This window comes from Drosophila miranda, chromosome 2 (genome assembly GCF_003369915.1).
Source record: "Drosophila miranda strain MSH22 chromosome 2, D.miranda_PacBio2.1, whole genome shotgun sequence".
Lineage (NCBI taxonomy): Eukaryota > Metazoa > Arthropoda > Insecta > Diptera > Drosophilidae > Drosophila > Drosophila miranda.
Genome location: NC_046675.1, coordinates 17,342,245 through 17,357,129, shown reverse-complemented (window position 1 = coordinate 17,357,129; position 14,885 = coordinate 17,342,245). Strand labels below are relative to the sequence as shown.

The 14,885-nt window shown below is 42.8% G+C and overlaps 6 protein-coding genes across 6 annotated transcripts; 4 read left to right on the top strand and 2 right to left on the bottom strand.

Moving 5' to 3' along the window:
• The first annotated feature begins 2,293 nt into the window (after positions 1-2,293).
• On the top strand, positions 2,294-3,215 carry LOC108154642 (nucleolar protein 16). The gene is made up of 3 exons (XM_017284971.2): positions 2,294-2,481; positions 2,537-2,821; positions 2,881-3,215. The coding sequence occupies exons 1-3, from the start codon at positions 2,384-2,386 to the stop codon at positions 3,119-3,121; spliced, it is 624 nt and encodes a 207-aa protein (XP_017140460.1). The 5' UTR covers positions 2,294-2,383; the 3' UTR covers positions 3,122-3,215.
• Positions 3,216-5,124: 1,909 nt separating this feature from the next.
• On the top strand, positions 5,125-8,544 carry LOC108154638 (elongation factor 1-alpha 2). Its single transcript, XM_017284966.2, has 4 exons — positions 5,125-5,242; positions 5,466-6,353; positions 6,702-6,907; positions 6,974-8,544. The coding sequence occupies exons 2-4, from the start codon at positions 5,531-5,533 to the stop codon at positions 7,331-7,333; spliced, it is 1,389 nt and encodes a 462-aa protein (XP_017140455.1). The 5' UTR covers positions 5,125-5,242; positions 5,466-5,530; the 3' UTR covers positions 7,334-8,544.
• A 172-nt stretch (positions 8,545-8,716) lies between these two features.
• Positions 8,717-9,404, top strand: LOC108154644 (tubulin-specific chaperone A). Its single transcript, XM_017284973.2, has 2 exons — positions 8,717-9,084; positions 9,150-9,404. Exons 1-2 carry the CDS (start codon positions 8,876-8,878, stop codon positions 9,271-9,273), a joined length of 333 nt encoding a protein of 110 aa, XP_017140462.1. The 5' UTR covers positions 8,717-8,875; the 3' UTR covers positions 9,274-9,404.
• A 14-nt stretch (positions 9,405-9,418) lies between these two features.
• Positions 9,419-10,298, top strand: LOC108154641. The gene is made up of 2 exons (XM_017284970.2): positions 9,419-10,050; positions 10,107-10,298. Exons 1-2 carry the CDS (start codon positions 9,443-9,445, stop codon positions 10,219-10,221), a joined length of 723 nt encoding a protein of 240 aa, XP_017140459.1. The 5' UTR covers positions 9,419-9,442; the 3' UTR covers positions 10,222-10,298.
• Positions 10,232-11,003, bottom strand: LOC108154643 (nucleoside diphosphate kinase). The gene is made up of 2 exons (XM_017284972.2): positions 10,852-11,003; positions 10,232-10,672 (listed from the first exon to the last, which is right to left on the bottom strand). The coding sequence occupies exons 1-2, from the start codon at positions 10,978-10,980 to the stop codon at positions 10,340-10,342; spliced, it is 462 nt and encodes a 153-aa protein (XP_017140461.2). The 5' UTR covers positions 10,981-11,003; the 3' UTR covers positions 10,232-10,339.
• Positions 11,004-13,506: 2,503 nt separating this feature from the next.
• LOC108154640 (deoxyhypusine hydroxylase) lies at positions 13,507-14,624 on the bottom strand. Its single transcript, XM_017284968.2, has one exon. The coding sequence runs from the start codon at positions 14,550-14,552 to the stop codon at positions 13,644-13,646; it is 909 nt and encodes a 302-aa protein (XP_017140457.1). The 5' UTR covers positions 14,553-14,624; the 3' UTR covers positions 13,507-13,643.
• Positions 14,625-14,885: the final 261 nt, after the last annotated feature.

The window sequence follows — 14,885 nt, the reverse complement described above, 5'->3', positions numbered from 1 at the left end:
CGCCTTCTCCGTGGCCATCCTTGTCTTTCCTATGCTTGCCATGCTTCTCAGGGTCCAGACGGAGTTCCAAGAGCCGTTTTAAGAGTTATTCCGGAACGCCATGCAGTAAATTCCAGGTTTTTCGACTTAATTGATGAAGCTTTGGGAATTTCTTCGCGCCGTCTTCGTAGGCGTGTGAGGCACCCCCAGAAGCTTCGGAAAATGTCTTTTTGATTAAAACTATCAGCGAACGTCTTGAAATATGTTAATTTTTTCCTTCCGCAAACAATTTTAGGTACGCGCCATACCAGTGTTGAACAACCTCTATGCCGGTTTGATTTTGTTATAAACAAAACGCAAAAACAGATTCCACCGTCTATATCAAAGTAATCGTTATCGGCTTGGTACTGCAAAGCGGTTTTTTCAATCGTGTAGAATTACCAGGTGCCGCATTTACGGTTTCATCCCTGTGTAGTTGCCATGTAGCAAAATTAGTTCCATTCAATTGTAGCCCTGCGGTCATTGTATTGTTTTGTTGGTATTCCGCTGAATTAAAATTTAAGGAATCTTCAATTTAGCATGCCATTTTTTAAACTGGATGAAGTGGTTGTTGGCATTGGAACTTCATATTGCTGAAAGGGCGGGGCATGACTAGGGCCTGCAGAATATACAAAATTTAGCTTTTATTTAAAGAAAAATATGTTAACAAAATCTCACCTTGATTAGATGCATTATGTGTTTGGGCCGGGACAATCACTCCCTGTGTCGGCGCAAACTTCATAATGACCTCCATATTTTTCCCCCACAAATTCGATTTTATTTCTGAAAACAGATAGATTTGTTCATTAACCACGCACACAAAATTTTCTAACTTTAAACATGCCATTTTTTTCAATAAGTGCTGCACTTGGCCACTACACAGACACAAGAAGTTAATTTTTCGAAGGAAATACACCTCTTTTACGGTATTATTAGGTAAAATCGAGAAATGTAACGGTTTGTGGGCCACCAAATTCTGCGGTCAAAAAGGACTGTAAATAAAAACGCCCCTTTTTATGGCATGTATGGCAGCAAGGTCTACTTGAAGTAACGGATTTTATAATTGAACCGACCTGATCTAGATTTTTAATGGGGAGTGCGTTTTTTCGGTAAATCCTAACTTTTGTTCTCTACCTATGATGTATGGGCCGTAGAAAGATTCGGATTTAAGTCGACCACAACTAACTATACAGTACGAGAACCATACGCCTATTACGGTTTTTATAAGGTAGATATGACCAACACAGCGTTTGGAAGGCACTGGCAATTGCTTTATACCGGATTGATGGATCGCATAACCGCACCGTTCATATGACTGTGGCAACGCTAAGGTACTGCAAAGGCGAAACCTGGACCAGTACCTAACGGCCGTTGTTGCCGATGGATGCTTTGCCAATGAAATGGATGCAATGGTCTACGGCGCCCAGAGATATCCAGTCCTGTACGACGTTATCCATTTAAAAAAAAGAATGTTGAAGCATTGCGACCATTGGGATAGTGTTTTGACGAACCTGTACTTTAATCGGACCTATGAAGATGATTGGGAACTGCATTTCCCAACCATTGATCAGGTGATGTGCATATTCAGGATCTGGAGCAGATCTAGAATGTTATTAGATTATTTAATTTAATATTATTGTAAAACCAATATTAATATTCCACCGAAAATAATTTTAGCTCAGTTCATTTGAAAGATATCGTGGTTTTCTTATGTTCAGAGGAAAGATGACATTGATCTACAAAAAGAATTTACAATCAGTAATATTTTCCGCCTTTTACCTCAAGTCGTTGGAAATGCCATTTAGAGCCATGTCACAGGCCACAGCAAATACTAATTCGTGATCAGCATTGAATTCCTGATCGTTTGGCATGTCAAGAAGTGGATAACGGAGGTTATTCACACTGGCGCTTCCATGGGGCGTATATGAAAGAAAACGGGACAAAATTTTAGAAACGTACACATTTCCCTTTCAGGTGTCGTTTCTAGCAATTGTGTAGCTACCATGTAAGGAAATTAATTTAGTGGAAATTGTGGTTGACCGTGTTTGCTTAAACCATATTTTATAAATAATCTAATTAAGATGAGAACTTAAAGTTATCCCGTCTTGTAGAATATTAATTTATCAATCGGATTAAATTTGTTTCAGGGCTGAAGGTCTCAGCTAGCTATTCAACAGAATATCAAAATCGAGGAATATGATGGTATATTATGGAACTGTGACGTATATTTTGGTATATTTCTGAGATACGGTCTGACCGTATATCTTATGAATGGGTCCGCGGTCACACTGCTACACACGTGCGACTGCAAATTGTTTTGATTTTTAGCTAGTGAAAAAATTTAAGAAACTTAAAACATACAGCCATGAAGATTCGCAAGAACCATAAAGGCAAGCACTATCGCTACAGTGTGAACCGTAAAACACTCAACAAAACACGCAGTTCCACTGGCAAAATCAAGGAGTAAGTTTACTTCTTTATGAGTGTTCATGTCCATCATTCACGTTATTTATCGCAGTCCTACTCTGAAAAAGATGTGGGTGGAGGGTCAGCGTGTGGGCACCAACTTCAGCGAAATGGGTTTGGCCAAGGATCCCAACAAGGCAATTGCGATACCCAGCTACAGAAAGGACCGACTTCATGCGGCTAAAATTGTGAATGGCTTCGTTGAGGAGGAACTCGACGACGAAGAGCGACTGTTACTGGGCATAAAGAAGGCCCCTGTAGAAGAGGGGCCAAAACGCGGTCATGTGGTAGAGGAGCTTGAGCAATTGGCTAGCGAGCGCGCGGACCCAGAGTTCAGGTAAACATGGGGATTCCTGTGTGATGATGACCATTTTTAAATTTATTTGATTCTTACAGACTACCCAAAGGTGTCGTCAAAGAGCTCTCCTATTTCCTCAACAAATACAAGTTCAACTACAAAGGCATGGTCACAGATAGGAAGAACTATGGTCAACTGACATGGAGACAGTTTCGCTTGAAGATTCGTAGATTTATGTCCATTCCCGAGCAGTTCAATGTCTATCTGGAGCAGAAGAACCTAACAGCGGATGTAAAGCCAGATTGGCCTGAGTACGAGTCGGACAGTGAATGGAAATAAAAAAGAATGCTTTCGGCATCTCTTTGCCTTTTCATGTAATATTTAGCTTTTACTTAATATTTTGAATACATACTAAATGGGTACTCCAAACTAATTTTATTTGGTTGCTGAGTTGGGGATAATTTGTATGGTCCGAATGGAGAGATGTCACGCAAATAACATTCTCCATTAGTGAAATGGCAGACCACTGGTGGTCGGCTTCAGGTAAATAGTAATAAGTGGAATATACATAATTGGAATGTTAGGCCCGCTATGTATGTCTTGTCTCTCTCAATGTTTCTTTAATATTTAAATATGTTCAATTTTGTTAAAAAATGCATCGAAATGGAGTCAAAACATTCGTTTTCGTTTTAGTCAAATTCGATAGTACTATCGATGTTTCCGCAGCTTTTCGATTGTAAGCAAGTGCATGTACACCGAGGCTCCCGTTAAATTTTTCGCTCTTTCCGTTTTCTGATTTCGAGGTAAGTGCACGTAAACCGCAAAAGGGTCTGGCTAAATTCCTGAAAATTGCCCATATTAATAGGCATCGATTGATTTTTCGAGTGTCAATTAACAAAACAAGTGTGGGGCCATAGATACTTTTGTCTATTCATCAATAATTCCCGCTTCCTGTTTTTTTTTGGGGCGAAAAGCCATGAAATTCAATTTTTTACAACCGAACCGACGACACCTTCGTTGCATTTTCATGTGTATGCCTGTGTGTGTGTGTGTGTGTGTGTGTGTGTGTGCGGAAAAGTCGGATTACCGGCCGGTGTCCTATAACATTTTTGCATAAGAGCCCGTGCATAAATAACGATGGCGGTGAAAACTGTTCGATAAAGCCAACAAAAGTTAAAGTTTTGTGCATTTGTTGGCTTCATTTGGAACTGATTTAAACTATTATTTTTGCGGTTGAGACATTTCATTTCCAACATGGCGGCCGTTTTGGCAAAGAATTGCAACAACTGTGTGTGTGTTAGTGTTTCCTTGATTTATTTAACCATTTTACGTGTTTTCCTTTCTTTTTATGGGAATTTTCATCAATTTAACTAAAAGCATGTGCATTTGAATATGACACATGCTCTGCAGATTATCGTACCTCCCCCTTTTTCCGCCTTGCTTCAACTGCATGTCTGCGTGTGTGTGTGAGAGATTTTGCATGCCAAAGTATTTTTACATTTCCCTTTTTCTCGTGTCTTCTTTTCTTGCAATTTGCACTTCGACGCAAATACAGAGTTAAAAATAAAATGAGGAAAATTCACAAAAGTAAAAATTGTCACTAGGGTAGAAAATAAATCACAACGCCCTAGTGTGTGTGTGTGTGTGTGCTGCAAGTGTGTTTGTGCGGTTGCAAGTTTATCCAAGACGAAAGGCAGGCGGCGGCCGACGAGAATCGATGTTAAACGATGAGCCAGCCGCTGCCGAGCAAGTGCATCTCTTTCTCTACATGTGTGGTGTCTCTCCTCTCTCTCTCTCTCTCACTCTCTCTCTCTCTCTGTGTGCAGTTTTGCACCCTTTTTGAGAATCGCGAATAGCAATACCCTGCCGCCGAGAGCAGCCCAGAGACACACACACGAATGTCCCCGAATGCCGATGCTTTGCATAGGCTTTTGCCCACGACGTCATCATTGATTTTGCTTCCGTTTCGTAGAAAAACATAAAAGGAATCTCATCTATCATATCCATCTTAATGGGAAAGCTAATTCGATAAATTTGAGCCACCACTTTGCTGCCACTCACTCTCCTTGGGAGCGGCGCACACCCGACACTTTCTCTGCCTGCCACAATGTCTTCCGTGTTGTTGCGACTGGTATGGTAGGGTGGTGGGGGAGTGGGCGCGCACTGTCTGAGAGGAGAGTGCATTGCTCAGTCACACACTCGGCTCCAACTCGGGTTCTGTTTCTGTCTGGGGCTCGTTATTGATTTTTTAGACCGGGTTGCAGAAACGCCGAGATTCAGTCGTTCTCCGTGTCTGGAGCGCGTCACATCTATACCTAAAACTTCAGTATTCCGTATATTCCATACAAAACTTAATTAAAAATTGTTCTAGGATTCAGCATCCAGTGGATTTGTCAACAGTTTTGACCGTAAAGACCGTAAAGGCGCCAGCCATAAGCCAAATCCGTCATAAATATATAGGTGAGTGGCACTCCTCTCCTCTCTACAGCTTTCGGCCTATGTCCGGAAATTGTTTCGACATGTATGCAACGTTTTTTTTTTTTTTTTTGATGTGTCTACACCCACGTCAGCCACACATCGCTACATATGTACATACATGATGTTTTCCCCGAATCCTTATGTCTGTTCTCTCTTTCTCTCTCTGTCGCCCATTCTCTGGGTTTTATCTATTCTATCCCTGTAGAGAAAGAGCAGCCGCACCGTCGTTGATTAGCATTCATCTGGAAAAAGAAGAAACAGCTAGAGAAGATGGGCAAGGAGAAGATTCATATTAATATTGTGGTGATTGGACACGTCGATTCGGGCAAGTCCACCACCACCGGACATTTGATTTACAAATGCGGCGGCATTGACAAGCGTACGATTGAGAAGTTCGAGAAGGAGGCCCAGGAGATGGGCAAGGGCTCGTTCAAGTACGCCTGGGTGCTGGACAAGCTTAAGGCGGAGCGCGAGCGTGGCATCACCATCGACATTGCTCTGTGGAAATTCGAGACGGCCAAGTATTATGTGACCATCATTGATGCCCCCGGCCACAGAGATTTCATCAAGAACATGATCACCGGCACCTCGCAGGCCGATTGCGCTGTCTTGATTGTGGCTGCTGGTACTGGCGAGTTCGAGGCTGGTATCTCCAAGAACGGCCAGACCCGTGAGCACGCCCTCCTCGCCTTCACACTGGGCGTTAAACAGCTGATTGTGGGCGTCAACAAGATGGACTCCACCGAGCCTCCCTACAGCGAGGCTCGGTACGAGGAAATCAAGAAGGAGGTATCCTCGTACATCAAGAAGATCGGCTACAATCCGGCCTCTGTGGCATTCGTCCCGATTTCCGGCTGGCACGGCGACAACATGCTGGAGCCCTCCGAGAAGATGCCCTGGTTCAAGGGCTGGACCGTCGAGCGCAAGGAGGGTAAGGGCGAGGGCAAATGCCTGATTGACGCGCTGGACGCGATCTTGCCGCCACAGCGTCCCACCGACAAGCCACTCCGCCTGCCCCTGCAGGATGTCTACAAGATTGGCGGTATTGGCACAGTGCCCGTTGGTCGTGTGGAGACCGGCATCCTGAAGCCAGGTAAGGATTGGATGGAATCACAATGCAATCTTGATTTAATACACACACACACACGCACTGCCCTGCCCATGATTAGTGTTCATTCAAGTTTTCTGCCTCAAGTGCTGCCCATCTAAATTTGGGTCGGCATTTGGGTGCCGCCGCCGACGCCGACGCCGCTGCTGCCGCCACCGTGACCGAAGCTCGACACGAAGCCCTGCGCATGTATGCATTATTGAGCGTCGAGAGCGAGGCACGGGCACGGGCACCCCAGCTGCACACACCCCATTCCAATTCCCATCCGACAGATAGAGAACCTACTGTATATATATGTATATGTATGTATAAATGTTTGTACATTCGTTGCAGGCATGGTCGTTAACTTTGCGCCGGTTAATTTGGTCACTGAGGTAAAGTCAGTCGAAATGCATCACGAGGCCCTCACCGAAGCCATGCCGGGTGATAATGTTGGTTTTAACGTGAAAAACGTTTCGGTTAAGGAGCTGCGACGTGGCTATGTGGCTGGCGACTCCAAGAACAATCCACCCCGAGGAGCTGCTGACTTTACCGCTCAGGTAAGGATAAAGACTGACTTTGTGAATGGGGAAAAGTTATTGTATTTCCATTTTTGTATTGTGCAGGTGATTGTTCTGAACCATCCCGGGCAGATAGCCAACGGTTATACGCCCGTTTTGGATTGCCATACGGCCCATATTGCGTGCAAGTTTGCGGAGATCAAGGAGAAGTGCGACCGTCGTACGGGCAAGACAACGGAGACCGAACCGAAGGCCATCAAGTCGGGGGATGCGGCAATCATTGTGCTGGTGCCCAGCAAGCCGCTGTGCGTTGAGAGCTTCCAGGAGTTTCCGCCGCTGGGCCGTTTCGCTGTTCGCGATATGCGTCAAACGGTCGCCGTGGGCGTTATCAAGTCCGTCAACTTTAAAGAAACGACCTCGGGCAAAGTAACAAAAGCCGCTGAGAAGGCACAGAAGAAGAAATAACTAGGGTGCCAGCAGACCTACAACATAAGCGAGAGCAACAGCAACAACATCACTCAAGAATCCCAGCAGCAAACGGCTAGAGCAACAGCAACAGCAGCATCAGCAACACATCTCAAAATTATAATATCTACTCGACGATCAAAACCAAAATCAGTGGCAACCGAAAAAGAAGAAACACCAATTACTAATATCACCAACTGCTGCATGCATATATTATACGAAATCGAACAAATACTACAATTAATAATAATCACACACACAATTAGCGAAGAGCAGCAGGCGGCCACCACCAGTAGCAGCAGCAGCATTAGCAGCGTTATCAGAGTCGATGGTGGCACCCTTCTACCGAAGCATCATCGCGTTGGTGGCCAGACGGACGAGTATCCAGTGTCCTTTCCGCTCGCCCAGTCGGTCGTGGCACTCAACGTTGCCATCTACTGCATCTATCTGAATTTGTATCGCCATCGCAAGTCTTTTCGCAGGAAACCTTCGCCGTTGTCGACATGCGCAGGAGCAAAGGGAGCCAACCAAAATGCCACTGTAGCTTGCCGCTAGCCTCATCGATATACTCATCCATCACTAATAATACAATTTTATTAAACATCCGCATAGACATCTCTTCATCAACAACAACAACAAGAAACATCCTATCAGCCATAACCATCGCCCATCGTGTCACCGTCACCAATGGATTTTAAACACTTTTTATACTTTTGATAAGTCAAGTCGGAGGCATTCGATTTAAAATCTATTACACACTGTAATTTCAGAGTTTAGTTTTAAACCATGCTCCACCCCTCCAAGCAACCATTCGTTTTCCTCATTGAAACAACAACAACCAAAAAAGACTACATTCGTAATGAATTCAAAATTTTCTCTCGAAACCAAAAGACAAATGCTTAAGAAGTATTACAAAAAATATTATAACACAAACACACACATACATAATCATGCGGTTTTTGACAAAACATTCTAAATGTTCGATCGAGCCTCATTTGCATTTGCATACAACACACAATATATATACGTTAATCGCAGGTCATTGCCCACATAAACCACTCTCTTCTCTGAATTTAGACACACATTTAATTGTAATTGTAACCAAACACCAAACAAAATTCATGGATACAGAACATGTTGCTTGATAAAAAGATCTTTTAAATGATGAGAAAAATAAAGGAAGCTTAACCGTAAAATACCAAATAAATCGATTAAACAATTTGTATTATTTTATCCAAAAACAAACACTTCTAATATGTATTATACATATGTATGTACACACGAAATGTAGTACCATCTTATATAAGATTGTTGTCGTTTGAATTTAACAGTTTTCGGAGTTTACTGTGAATGCCACATTCCGACTTCTGTGGCACAGGGTGGCAGCTCTGGAACTGACTCACAGGCGGCATTTAAAAGCACAAACAAAATTTAGACGGCTGTTCAGCAAATATTAAAATTGCAGTGACTCAGAATAAAAACAGTGGCTCTAACTCCAATTTTCATCACTTGAAATTCCAATAGCCCGGTGGTAGCACAAAAATGGCAGATCCACGCATCAGGCAATTGGTTATAAAAACGGGTGTCGTGAAGCGCCTGACCAAGGAGAAAACAACTTACGAGAAGGAGGTTAATATTGAACGCACCCGTTTGGAGAAATTCCGTAATGATGGCGCTGATGACCATGTGCTGCGCAAGCAGGAGGAAGTCATCGCGGAGTGTGAGATGATGATTCCGGACTCAAAGCGCAGGTATTTCCATTATCTAAAAACCCCAGCCGAACGACAAATTTAATTAATTACTCGGCTCTCTCCAGACTGCAAAAGGAGTACGAGGTGCTGCAGAAGTTTCTTGACGACGAGGTGGATCTCAAGGAGACGGAGACCTACACAAAAGCGGCCGAGATTTTAACCGAAGCCAAAGGTGTGCTGGCGGTTTAAAGCCCCTGCGGCAAACGAATCTTAATACGTTCCCTCAATAGTATTTAATGATGCTTCCCTAACTACATATGTTTCGCATTAATTGTATTTATATATAAAATTATATTTAATAAACTAAAATCAGCCAAACAGCTGTGCACGTCTTTGGCGTTTTCCAACACTACTTAAAATGCCGGCGAAAATTCCGAAATTATACGAAATAAAGACAAATACTGAACAATCAGCTGCCGATCTACAAAAATTGGATGTTGCTAGCAATGCCCCGCCAAGAAGAGTTGATGCGGGGCAGCTTGAAGTTCCCCAAGAGACCACGATAGCCCAGCTAGACGAAATCGACTCCAGAACGGCCGCAAAAATTGCCGGCATCCAACGACGCAGAAAACGCCGGCGGTGGAAATTTAGAAGCAAGCAAGCAGCCAAGCGCGTTTTGAAGAATGAACACGTGCCGAAGCCCCCTGAAGAACCTCGTCCTTTTCAAATGGACAAGAAAACGGAGGGCATCACGTTAAAAAAACGTAGTGACGCCGCCAGTGTGTTGGAGAGGTTAGACCTTCTAGTAAAGCTATGCGAGGCCCGTGGCGGAGATAAGGCGACACTAGCCGAGAAGCTGGCGTCCATGCGCACTGTGTGGCGACGGGTGCAGCAGGAGAGTACAAGTGGCACAATCAACAAGTCCAAGTCGCCATTGATAGAGACTCAATGGGACGTTGTGTTCTTTGGCAAACCCCCATCTTGTCAGAAGCGACGGCTAAATAAACCCGAGTTTCTCAAGCGGCGGTAAGATCAGTAAGGCCATCAGCATGGTCCATCAAATAATCCAGTTTTATTTTCAGTTCCATCTGGGATTCTTATATAACTCATGGAAAACGAGGCTCCTGTATACCTCGCGGATGGGTGCTGCCCACCCAAGAGCCGACCAGTGAGTGGGTAGAGTACAGAGCTAAATAAAATGGAATACTTTTATAAGAATGATGGAATTTTATTTCTTTTGAAGAATCTCTGTACTGTATAACTTAAGTGAGAGGCAAATGCAGATTAAGATCTGATTCCACACATGACTGCCATTTTATTCGTAGATCCAGTCCTTGGCAGCTGGAGCCCAGGTGACCAGCTCCTTCTCGTTGAACCAGAGGGCGATCTCCTTCTCAGCAGACTCGACGGCATCGGAGCCGTGGATGATGTTGCGGCCCACCTGGATGCAGAAGTCACCGCGAATGGTGCCGGGCAAGGAATCGGCTGGGTTGGTGGCGCCGAGCATCTGACGGCCGGTCTTGACCACATTCAAGCCCTCCCACACCATGGGAACCACTGGACCGGAGTTCATGTAGTTGACCAATCCAGGGAAGAAGGGGCGGGCCGACAGATCGGCATAGTGCTTCTCCAACAGCTCCTTGGAGGCCTGTAATGATTACAAAACAGATATTGAAACGCTATCACCGTTTTCTTGACCTCTAAAACACATGTCAAATTGATGACGCGCCGCGCCCCCACCTGACCGCGCCGCTTTTGAGGTTAAACACGATACGCCAGCCAGCATGGGGGCGCGCTATTGATTTATTAATTTAATTATTTGCTTACCCAGGTGAACTTCAGGGCGACCAATTTGAAGCCCTTCTGCTCGAAGCGCTCAATGATCTTGCCGACGAGTCCACGCTGGACTCCATCGGGCTTAACCATGATAAAAGTACGCTCCTTGTTGGCCGCCATCGTTACAGAAATTAATGCAAAAAGCGCTATTAGTACTAGTGATGCCATTTTAGCTTATTTTAAGCTAGATTTGGCTAATTTTAAAACCAAATAGCTTGAAAAATATTTGAAATGCTTACAGCTTGAAATCTAGCTTATTTAAAAGTTCATTTAGCTTATTTTGGCTTAAAATAATTAGTACAACAAAATTTATGTTATTTAAATTTTTTGTAATATATGTTAATTTTTAGCGAGAAAGCTGATAAAAATCATATTTCTTGTTCATATATTGGTATATCATCCAATAGTCATTTTTCGTTGATAAATTTTAGTCACACTACAGTATTGTTTGCACATTTACATAAGAGAAAATGCCGAAAGTGTCTTAAAATCAAAATTTCCACATTTTCTGGTTACATTTTTGAAGAATTTAAAGAGTGTCTACGCAATGTGCTAACTGACCCCACAAAATCGTACAGCTGCTTTTATAATGCAAAAATTGGGTTCAAGTTGTGCGAATTACGGCAGCATGCTGTGGCTAAAAAACAAACTAACAAAATACCTTTTATTAAAAAGTCCTCAAGAAACAGAGGAGCAGGAGGCTGCGGTTTGTTTGTACTTTTCTGAGCACTTGGCCATAGCACAATGAAGTGGAAAAAACCATGTCATTACTTAAATAATAAATAAAAATAAAAATAAGTATATCGACCAAATCAAAGTATCCATGATTTTGAGGTTTTTTATGTTTTAACTATTTTTTTTTAATTTTAAGCTTATTCAAGCTTATTTTTTCTCTAAATCTGGCAGCACTGGCTAGTACCAGTGTAACCGCGGAATTATCGGTAAAATATACCGTCCGACCCTCAGAAATATACCGAAACATACCGCCTAATTTTCAAAATATACCGTAAATATACTGAAGAATTCAAGTTATATTTTACATATTCCTCGTTTTTGATATTCCGACGAATATTACTAGCTATATAAAACATTTAGCCGTGCCCACATAATTTTAGCCCATTGATGAATAAATTTTCTACACAATTGGTTAGTTTTTTGTCCTTGCTTTTATTGTATTTTGACTAAAACAAGGTTTAAACAAAATAGTTCAACAAAAAAAAACAGTCTCAAAGTTGCTGGTATTTGAAGACATGATGCGTGTATAGACCTTTGTACACCCTATTTCGTTAATTTTTTATGAAGATCAAACGTAATTTATTAAGACCTTTTCTCAAATTGATATTCTTTAGACATATTCAAGTACATTATTAGTATCTTGTATATATTTATGGCGATCCTGATACCTACTGAGCCTTGGAAGACAAACATTTTCTCAATCCTATAACATCCATTTCCCCCAGGGTATGTGTGCATGGAATGGGACTCACTGTTGTGAACCGGTTATGACGACTAATTCTCGGTTAATCTTTCTTCCGTCGAATATTTCCAGCTATATAGATCTCTAAATTTTGCCCAAATAACTTTATATGATTTCTAAATCAATTTTGATCAGGATTAATTACTTTTAAGTACTTGAAAATCTTTTATTTTGACAAAAACACAGTTTCAACAAAAATGTTCAATAGTCGCATGCTGTGACGTCAATGTTGCTGGTATTTGCAGACTCATTTCTTGTCAACCAGAGTGTGGGTATTTGTATACCCTATTTCATGAATATTATATAAAGATACTGTTTTCCAACCTGCTTTCAAACGTAATTAGTAAAGACCTTGTCTTAGATTGCATTTTTTTGGTCTATTCATGCATTTGATTAGGAGTTTTTAAATAAGTCCTGATCCCAGTACCAGTTCTTGGTCCCTGTAGAAAGACGATGAGCTGCAAAATATCGTTTAAAACAGAGGCTATCTAGTTTCTGCATTAATTAGAGCCCGGAATGACACACATTTCCGCAATTATATATCATCCATTTCCCCCAGGGTATGTGTGCATGGAATTAGCAACATGTTTGTGTATGGAATGGGACTCATCTGTTGCGAACCGGGTATTGCCAAATAGAGCAAAATAGGACTCATTGTTGTGAACCGGTTATTACCGATTCTACCCGATTCAAGTTCGGTTATCGATATCGAGTGGTGCGCGCCACTTTTTTGAATGCGAGCGACAAGGATTTAAATGTTGTCAATCATTACCATATTATTAACGAAAAAAGCGCTAGTACGGTACCCAGCATGCTTATCGAGGCAATCGATTTTCGATGCATTCTCGATTTTTAAAAATACAAAGCTTATAGTGCTTTTCTTACTTTTGAGATGCGTAGGTCTGCAATCCACACGAGCGATGTACCAATGTGAAGCCGTGGTTTTTATAAAAAGCGGATTAAATCTACTAAAAAGTAAATAAAAAAGATACGATAACATACATAAACGCAACTCTACACAAGCGCAAAGCTGTAATCTCAACAAAAAGAGCGGTTAAATTTTAAAATTTTAAATTTCCGTGTCTGACTTTTTAGATTAAATCTCCGCGTATAATAAATAGTTGATCCGTGCAAGTAAACCAATAAAATTATCTCAACAATGAGGAACCTTTAAAAGTCACGTTTCGTTTTGCTTTACTGCACCGATAAGATTAGATTCTGGTTTATCACATTCTGTGATGTGATTCAACAATACAAATTTTACAAATAATATATACAGTTAAATAAATTCAAATGATAAATATGATTATTTGGTTCCATCCAGCTTTGATAGGCCGTCGGCATACTGAAACTCTGGACTGTTCTCATACTCGCACATGTCCAAAGCAATCACACAGCTCTCCTTGACCACACGCTTTTCATCGTCCGCATAGCGGGTCAGAATCTGTATGCAATCGTCTGTGGCAATGGCTCCCAGAGCCTCGGCGCACTCGTGGCGCACCATCTCATTTTCCTTGTGGTCCTCTAGGGTCTCCTGCAAGTACGGAATGCTGCAGGGCTCTTGAAGTTGGCCCAAAACAAAGGCCACCTCGTGTCGGAACAGGGCGGACGAATCCTTGAGTCCCTCGGCTATGGCGAGGACGCTCTCCTCTGTGCACAAGTTACGCAAGCTGAACATTGCCCGGTAGCGATCAAACAGCGTCTGCTTGGCGTCCAAATAGATGGCCCTTAGCTCGGCCACGCTCTTGTCGCCAGCCGTCGGGGGCGAGGGATCCACGGAGGCGTAGGGATTGTTGTCAGCCACCTGCTGTCCACTCTGCAGCCAGCGTACACGGTCCAGCGCAATGGCACATGTCTCGGCCACCTCGACGACGGGATCCTTCTTGTACTCCTCGAGAATGGACAGCACGTCCGCGTGGCCAATAGCGCCCATGGCCTCGGCAGCTTCATGGCGAACCATTGGCTCCTGTGTGGTGTCCTTCAAGACCTTGGTGAGTATTTCCAACGCTGTTGGATCCTGCATCTGTCCCAGGCAGTAGGCCAATTCGTGCTTGAGCAAGGCTGAATCATCGTCGAATGCTTTGCTTATGGCATCAATGGCAGTTTTTCCACCAATATTCTTCAGTGTGAAGAGGGCGCGGAACCGCTCCTTGAGGGGCCTGTCCTTGTTGTTCAGCACCCCGCCAATGGCTTCGATCTGCTCTTGCGAGACCATTTTTGCTATATAAATAAAAATAACAATCAACAGCGCCGCGTGGAAACACTTTTGAGGCGTTTCGAAACACTGAACCTACCGTCCTAGCGCCATAAATATACCGTGTGAAAAGTACCGTAAGCGGTCACACTGACAATATGTATTTTTAATCAAGTATAAATATACTTTCAATTGTGGTTAAAAAACAAACTTCAAAACGACCGTTTTCAGGGAACTTCCTATATCTAAAGAAACAAAGGTGCTGAAAAGCACTGAATAATGTTACTGTAACTAATTAAGGTAATACCGGAGGTTTTTCACGCACTTCAATGGGGCTTATATGAAAAATAAACG

Bases quoted from the DNA above. Each gene is read 5' to 3' on its own strand.
- LOC108154640 (XM_017284968.2), bottom strand. From the start codon at position 14,552: ATGGTCTCGCAAGAGCAGATCGAAGCCATTGGCGGGGTGCTGAACAAC.
- LOC108154641 (XM_017284970.2), top strand. From the start codon at position 9,443: ATGCCGGCGAAAATTCCGAAATTATACGAAATAAAGACAAATACTGAA. The intron at 10,051-10,106 runs GTAAGATCAGTA...TTTTATTTTCAG, and splicing joins CCCGAGTTTCTCAAGCGGCG to TTCCATCTGGGATTCTTATA.
- LOC108154638 (XM_017284966.2), top strand. From the start codon at position 5,531: ATGGGCAAGGAGAAGATTCATATTAATATTGTGGTGATTGGACACGTC. The intron at 6,354-6,701 runs GTAAGGATTGGA...CATTCGTTGCAG, and splicing joins GACCGGCATCCTGAAGCCAG to GCATGGTCGTTAACTTTGCG. The intron at 6,908-6,973 runs GTAAGGATAAAG...TGTATTGTGCAG, and splicing joins CTGCTGACTTTACCGCTCAG to GTGATTGTTCTGAACCATCC.
- LOC108154643 (XM_017284972.2), bottom strand. From the start codon at position 10,980: ATGGCGGCCAACAAGGAGCGTACTTTTATCATGGTTAAGCCCGATGGA. The intron at 10,673-10,851 runs GTAAGCAAATAA...TAATCATTACAG, and splicing joins TCGCCCTGAAGTTCACCTGG to GCCTCCAAGGAGCTGTTGGA.
- LOC108154644 (XM_017284973.2), top strand. From the start codon at position 8,876: ATGGCAGATCCACGCATCAGGCAATTGGTTATAAAAACGGGTGTCGTG. The intron at 9,085-9,149 runs GTATTTCCATTA...GGCTCTCTCCAG, and splicing joins ATTCCGGACTCAAAGCGCAG to ACTGCAAAAGGAGTACGAGG.
- LOC108154642 (XM_017284971.2), top strand. From the start codon at position 2,384: ATGAAGATTCGCAAGAACCATAAAGGCAAGCACTATCGCTACAGTGTG. The intron at 2,482-2,536 runs GTAAGTTTACTT...TATTTATCGCAG, and splicing joins TCCACTGGCAAAATCAAGGA to TCCTACTCTGAAAAAGATGT. The intron at 2,822-2,880 runs GTAAACATGGGG...TGATTCTTACAG, and splicing joins CGCGCGGACCCAGAGTTCAG to ACTACCCAAAGGTGTCGTCA.